Below are 7,903 nucleotides of genomic sequence, written 5' to 3'. Positions count from 1 at the left end.
GTATTGTCTTTATAATGCATTACAGCGCCCTGCTTTGCACTGATTTCCTCTTCAAGTTTAACAATATTTCTGTTGGCTGTCTCAATGTAAGACTTCCTCTCAGCAATGTCCACCCTGCAGACTGTTGACAGACATATTAGACAACACAAGAGGAGCTCCATATAAAACAATACACCATGCTGTGACATCAAATAACAGAAATGAGGAGTATAGGACTCCCAGGGAGCCCAAGGTGGTTGATCTGGGATTAAAAGCTGATAACGTATTTTGAAAAGTTTTGTTTAAAACCCTAATGCTTGCACGTAAAAGGATCATCTGAAGGAACTGGTCAAAATGTGACCCCTTAAGGTCAGGGCAGCGGCTGTTGTGAAAAACTGACCCATCATCTGAGGACTAAATCAGGAGGTTCTGATCAGTGCTGAAGTAAATGGGCTGTATGTAAGTGACAGAATGGGTTACTTGCTTAGCTGATCTGACATGATGAGGCCTAAGATGATAGAGGAAGAGCAGTGTTCCTGTGCTTTTTTAAAATGTTGTTATAACTGTTCTGTATTTTTTTCCCAACCTTCATTTAAACTAAAGCTACACTGAGGTCTCCTTCAAATTATAAACAACACAAATAAACAGAAGATGCAAGCATTAAAGTAGAGCTAAACTGAAAGAAAATTAGGTAAACAAGACTTTTAAAAAAAGGCAAACATGTAAAATAATATACTTTGGCATACATGTTTCCTTGAGGTAAAAATATGACACTAAAAGTCAGAAACTTGTCTTTAGCCGAGTCTGTCCTTAAAACCAGTGTAGCACGCACAAACCTTTACTTAGGTTAACTTTTAAACCTTTAACAAGACGTACCTTCAATTTTTTGGTTGATTTCATTCTTCTTTTCAGAAAGCTCACGAGTTTGAAGAGCTATAAATACAATAAAAAAATATATTTTAACTTTTAAAAAAAAAGGCATATAAAGTGTTATCATCTTGTGAATTTACAGCTAACTAGCTAGCTCTTTACTGACATTTAGTTTGTAGCTAACTCGCTAGCGCTACAACAAGACATTAAATGACTGACAAAACTACTAACAACATCCAATAAACTACAAAGGTGAACTCACCAAACTGAAAGATGAGGCTGTCGATATTATTAAGTGAACACTGGTCGTTCATTTTTACTCCAGGCTAATGTTAGCCACATTAGCTGTTTGCTTTCTCACGAGCTGCTGTCAACGGTTAGTTAACGGAAGGCTTCCGGAAGCTGTAACACATTGCAATTTTCGGCAGAAAATTTGGCATTATTTAGTAAAGAACGGAGAAACAGGGTGTTCAGGTTGTAATCTACTATTATTAAGAAACCAACGATGTAAAAACGGTTAAGATTTTTTTTTCAGGTTGTGCTAGCACCTGTGTTAGCTTAGTTAGCTATTTGTAACGAGAGGAATGCTAACACGATGCTAATCAACAAAAGTTGCTAAGGTCAGTTTTAAAGTGAGCTCCACTATTTAAAAAAAAAAAAAAAGTAAGATAAAGAATTTATTTTATCTCAGGTAATAGCTGGTGGCCACTTTTGCAGACATTTAATATATTAAAGCATATGCCAAAAAAAAAAGGAAAACATGCTGTTATTCTTTTAATTACACTTTAATATATTAATATATCACGCTGGCGACGTACATAGCTTGAGAAATAGCACTACGCCGTTTAGTATAGACAGTTGCTTTATAAAATCTAAAAATACATTTTATTGTATGGTTTTTCTTTTTTTTTTTTTCGTTTATCCCTCGGCCGTTATTTCCATCCTGTTCACATGACAGCAGCGGGGCTCCTGGATGGTGGGTTTGCCGTGACAGAGGTTGGAGGGGCGGGATCAGCGCTATTCTGGAAATCATTTTGCGTAGCGCATCTGTATCGGCACAAAACACAGCGCCGGGATGTGTGAGCCCCCCTCCCTGCAATGTTATCAGGCAAATACAAAGGATTTATTGTCACACAGCTTTGTCCGCACGGTGCTCGCCGGCCTCCTGAAGGTAAGACTGGATTCATGTGGAAATATTCTACTTGCTGCACACATTCGCCGGCTGCAGACAAAGAGCGGACATGGGTGGGATTTAAATGGGAGGGGATCAGCTGTATGAAGGCTTGCATTGTCGATCTCAAGCCTTGTCGTGGAATTGTGCATTCTCTACAATCCGCCTGTGATTATTATTTTTTTATGATTATTATTGTGTGTGTGTGTGTGTGTGTGTTTGCTGTCAGTGCTTTTAACAGGGGGATGGGATGGTGTTGTTATTCTGAGCTGGCAGCACTGAGATCATTGCTGCGCTGTCATGCAAACAGCCCCCCTCCTCACGTCCCCTCTGTGGACAAATCTGCCATGCTTTCTTTGTGATGGATCAGTTTGATGTGCTCCCTGTTCATTCAGATGTCAGTTAGGCCCGTTTTAATGAGCCATTTGGTTGTGTTTTTATTTATTTATTTGTTTTTCTGTGCAGAATTGGGGCCAGGATCAGTGTGAGGATTAAACAGTGACTTAAAAAAAAACAACACAAACCTGCTTTTGCTCATAAAACTCTCTCTGTTCTCTCTCTCTCTGTGTGTTTGTGTGTATGCACTTTTATTACTTCTCCAGCCTTCCCACTCTGATTGAACGCAATGGGTGGGCACAGTTTGTGTTGGTTAGAATTTCACTATTAACCTCCATATTTCACCCATACATTAAAAAAAAGGAAAAGCAGCCTCAGAGTCAGAGTTGGTTGAATGAGAGGATGGCACAGGTGGAGGAGCCTCAAACCGAAGGAGAAGGAAGCCCCCAGATGATCTCCTTGAGATCGGACATATCGGGGAACCACACGGAAGACGGAGAAGGGGGACCCTCTATAAGGAGGAAGAGGAGGAAGAAGAGAGACCCACGTCCAGAGTCCATCATTGTGTACCGCTCTGAGATGGACAGGGCACCCGGAGAGGACCAAGACGGTGAGGAGGCAGCAGAGAGGAGCACCGAGGAAGGAGCTAAATTCCTCTGCACACCCACAGGCGAAGGTGAGAAAGGTGTCACATTGTGTTACAATCATGACGAAGAACAGGGTGTCTCATTTTAATCACTCAATCATGCATTCAGCATATAGCATTCATGCATTCTGTTGCTTTCACTGCGAATTAATCACTGTCCTTCTCTCAGGGAATTGAAATCTCTGCATTTTGTGTGCATGTTTATGTTGCTGTTTCACTCCTGTGTTCAATGTGGTGAAATCTAATTTGTAGATCTTCTTGTTCACATCTTGATTATTACTTTGAGAAGATGCAAAGTCAAACTGAGCCTTTTGGGAGCTTCAGTTCATTGTGTAGGTGTCTCTCTCTGTTTAGATGTTTTCTCAAGCTGCCCACTCACCAGATATCATGTTGTGTTTACTACTTTGAAGCACAGTGCGGATAATAAAACAGCATCACTTGGATTACTTTTAAGCATTTAAACCTGTGTTAAGTAGATTTTCTACATTAAGGTTTAATAGATGTAACTTTTCTAGGCGAGGAGAAAGAGCTTATTTTTGTTTGTCATGTCATGTTATCTCTGACCAGGCGGAGGCTGGAACCTTCCTCCAGACAGCCGCTATGTGACCCTGACTGGCACCATCACCCGAGGGAAGAAGAAGGGTCAGGTGGTGGACATACACGTCACTCTGACGGAGAGGGAACTCAGGGAACTTGCCAAGTCGAAGGAGCGTCTAGATGCGGAATGCGAGGCGGGCGAAGGTGGCAAACGCAGCTGCAGCTTGGGTGTGTGCCAGGGACCTCATGTTGTCCTGTGGAGCCTCTCGTGCGCGCCTGTGATCTTCCTCCTCTCCTTCATCACCTCCTTCTACTACGGCACGCTCACCTGGTACAACGTCTTCCTGGTGTACAATGAGGAGCGGACGTTCTGGCACAAGATCACAATTTGCCCCTTCCTCATCATCTTCTACCCCATGCTCATCATGCCCATGGCGCTGTCGCTGGCTCTGTACTCCGCCGTGGTGCAGGTGTCCTGGGCCTTCAGTGAGTGGTGGCTGTCGGTGCGAGACCTGGAGAAAGGCTTCTGTGGCTGGGCCTGCGGGAAACTGGGACTTGAGGACTGTTCACCGTACAGCATAGTGGAGCTGCTTGACTCTGACACTGTTTCTGGCACTCTGCAGAGCAAGGCGCCCAGTGAACTTGCCCAGACATCATCAGTGTGAAAGAGGGACACTGAGGTCAAGAGGTTGGCGTGAAGGAAAGTTAGAGGTGCTTTCAGTATAAATTTGGTCATAGAGGACGTACAAAAACCAGAAAATTCAAGTCACTCATAGAAAGTTCAGCATAAAGCTTAGTTTCTGACCTTGGAAATACTAATTTGACAGAAAATTCAAGATCCATTTACTTGATTTAAATAAATTATCTGCTGACGAAAGGCTCTGATATTTTGCTGAAAACTACAACAAACATCCAGAGCCGTTTGATAAGATTTTTGTGCAAACGTATTTAAAAGCTACTTCACTATGCTTTCCTGTAAATGATAACTTATTAAACACTGCCTGAACCTTCCTTACTGTAGGTGCTGAAACGTTACTAAAAACTCTGGATTAGTTTTTTTACTTCCAGGTTCATTACAGCTTCCCTCAGATCACTAAATAGCCACCAAACAATTCCTGAACAGCACTTCCACTCAGAGGCTGTGGACACTAATACACGTACTAACGGAAGCCTGAAAGTTTGAATTAAGTTTCACCTCATCTGTAAATATCTGTACCTGCGTATTTGTGATCACTGTGCCGTGCAATGACATCGAGAGGAGCTTTAACTCTGAAGGCAACACTGTCTTGTCTGTGAAGTCTCCATAAACACGAGGAGGAAGACTGGATTATTAACTGTGAGAAGTGGGCAACGGGGCCACTGATGCAGGTTAACTGTGTGTCTGTTACTTTTATTGCTTGTTTCAGTGGGAATATGCACCACGACGACAGCTTCCACTAAAACAAGAATCTGTCCAGTGAAGCGACTGTGTGTCAGTTTTGAAACTATAAGCCTGGCGTTACCTTAGATTTTTCATATTGGCGACAAACCCCATGAAAAGACCAAAATCAACAATATTCCCTCCTCTGTCTGTTACACACAATCCCACCAACAACTTTTGTTACTGGAGACTTAGATCTATCAAATTGGGCCACATTGCTTTCCTCAAACAGCTGGCTACTTCAGCTTTTAGCAAACGTAACAAGCTGAAATGGAAATAAATGGTGCATTAGCTGGGAACGTGTTTGATGTGAGTATTTCCAGCACCAGGACGATGTGCATGAGACTGACCCATAGTGAACCATTGATCATTTCATGTATAACCGAAACCTTCCAGTATATGTCATGGATTTTTATTTTTTTATTTTTTAAATAATGTAAAAACTTCTATTAGGTTTGTAGGATCTTGCAAAATCCTAAAGATTTACTCTAAACCTTTTTTTAATTATACATTTTTTAGGCTTTTGAAGTCCGTTTTTTATGCAGTGCCAAACAGCTCCCAGATATGACAGAACTGTAGTCATACGACATAGAATCTAAATATATTAGTAAAAAAAATAATGGAGATATTTCTTTTTGAAGAATTGTGATTTATCAGTGGGGTGGAAAATGATCTATTCTTATTATTTAAATATTGTAAAAACATTCAGCAACAAATGTTTAGTTGCAAATGACCCTTAAGGTTTCATGGATGTTCAGCACAATCCAGTGGGGGAAAAATCAGTGAGACTTAGAAAGTAATTAGAAAAATGTTGAAATTTAGCTCAGAGGGCCAAATGTTTGTACCTAACATTTTGAATTAGAAAGTTTAGAATTTTGCAAGGTCTGGTAAACTCAATAAAAGCTTTTACTTATGTTTTGTTTTTTTTATACCAAGCAAATCCATGACCTAAACTAGGAGGATCAAGAAAGTTGGAGTTCAGGCTTTGGCTGCAGATAGAACTTGCTAGAAGGTTTTCATTCATAATGGATGTTTGTCTTTTTATGGGGTTTGTTGAAAATAAGCAGACATGTAGAACATGACCAGGCGTTAGTACAGATCAGTTATAATACCTGTGTTATTCTGGATGATGTCTGTGTTTCAAAAAAATGACCTGAAACACATTAAACTCTGGGGCAGGATGTATTCAAGCATGTGAGTGCTTGTTGGTTTCTGGGAACGTCAGCTAATTGCGTTTATGCTTCCATCTGTAGTGAGCCCTGTACGCGATGGAGCGTCTAAGCAATGCACTAAGACTGGGAGTGAGGGAGGTAGGCCCTTTGCTCTTCTTTGCTACAGGCTCCTCCAGGGCGTTAATTCAGCCATGACAAAGCCATAGTGAGGACAAGCTGACTAATCATCTTTCTTTTAATTCTCATGTTGAAAGCATCCAAACAGCTGTTTGTGATCTTAAACTACTTGTGTTGTCTTCGCAGTCTTGGTCCACAAACACACACATAAAATGAAGTTTTCGGTAATTTTCTAGTTGATGATTCTTTTCACGTTTCCACACATTCATGTTTTATATGCTACTTTGATTTATTTTATATATTTAATGCTAGTACACTCTCAGAAGTTGTTGTAGCTACAGTAGGTGTTTTATACTGAAGCACTTTGGAATAAATGTGTCGCAAACACACTGAAATTGTTCGCAGATGGGTTTGGTTTGAAAAGATCGGATGATTTAAATATTTACGGATACACCTGGCCGGGTGAAGTAATTCAGTTGTATTTTCATGCAGGAAAAGACACCGATCAGTTGTTGTGGATTGAATCTGTTTTCCACATTACATGTTTTGAATCTACAGAATGCAAAGTAAAGAATTATACAGAAAAATGAAATAAAGTGTGGGATTGTTACATTTTCAATAAATCTATACCGTGGAAGAGATATCTTATAATGGTATCCTGTTTGCTGGCGTTATAGGGTAATGTATGGCAGGCGACTATTTTCTGTGGTTCCATATTCTCAGACAAAAACAAGCCAGCGTGTAGCCCAGCATGATGCACACCGATGCAGATGGCTCTCTGGGGTGTGGGTGCTTGGAGATCAGATTATTGGCACCCTGGTGTTAAACTGGGAAGCCTAATTAAGAAAATCCATATTCTGTAATGCAACGCCAGCAGGGCCAAATACAGTGTGTTAGCGGAAAGCACAGTCGGTCCAACACATACCGTATTTACCAACTTGCTCTGTTTTGTCCTGTTTTACTGCCTAATTTTGTTAAATCAGACCGTTAAATGTTGAAACACAGAGGGCAGTGTACAGCATATGGATCAAAACCACACAAATGAGTCACAAATGACCACAATTACTGTGTGACAAAAGATAGTAAGGTGACGGACGACATCCTTTTTCTGAAAATATGCAAAGTTTATTAGTTTATTGTATTATTGTCCATTGTAGAGAAGGTTTAACATTTAAAGCTTCGTGTAGGAAAATTAAATAATCTTTATTCACAGTCATGATTTACAGATCACTTTTCAAAATCTAAGATGCAAAAGTGCTTCACAAGGCAACAAAATACAACAGAAAAGTCAACAATGTTGGAAAAAGGGATTTATTATTATGTTTTTAAAGAAAAGAATGAAATTAAAACTCATATAAAATCAGGAAAGGCTCTCAGAAAAGGGACTTGAAAGAGTTCACTAACTCAGTTGACTGGATTTCCTCAGGCAGCTCATTTTAGAGCCTCCGGACCATGACTGCAAATGCTCTGACCCATTTAGTTTTGAGCTGGAACAGACAAAAGACTTCTGCCTGGGGATCTTAAAGTGTACACTGGTGCATAAGGTACTGAAAGGTCAGAGATGTAGCTAGGAAAGAGGCCACAAAGGGCCTTAAAAACATATTTAAACTTAAAAACAGGAGTGATGGGATTGCATCTCTTGGTTCTAATTTAAA

The 7,903-nt window shown here is 40.4% G+C and overlaps 1 protein-coding gene across 1 annotated transcript; it reads left to right on the top strand.

The window, feature by feature from the left end:
- The first annotated feature begins 1,915 nt into the window (after positions 1-1,915).
- LOC103372845 (transmembrane protein 169) lies at positions 1,916-6,840 on the top strand. Its single transcript, XM_008302588.1, has 3 exons — positions 1,916-2,020; positions 2,623-3,032; positions 3,570-6,840. The coding sequence occupies exons 2-3, from the start codon at positions 2,759-2,761 to the stop codon at positions 4,202-4,204; spliced, it is 909 nt and encodes a 302-aa protein (XP_008300810.1). The 5' UTR covers positions 1,916-2,020; positions 2,623-2,758; the 3' UTR covers positions 4,205-6,840.
- Positions 6,841-7,903: the final 1,063 nt, after the last annotated feature.

Source organism: Stegastes partitus, unplaced genomic scaffold, assembly GCF_000690725.1.
Source record: "Stegastes partitus isolate 25-593 unplaced genomic scaffold, Stegastes_partitus-1.0.2 Scaffold1842, whole genome shotgun sequence".
NCBI lineage: Eukaryota > Metazoa > Chordata > Actinopteri > Pomacentridae > Stegastes > Stegastes partitus.
This window is presented reverse-complemented; position numbering and strand designations above follow the sequence as displayed.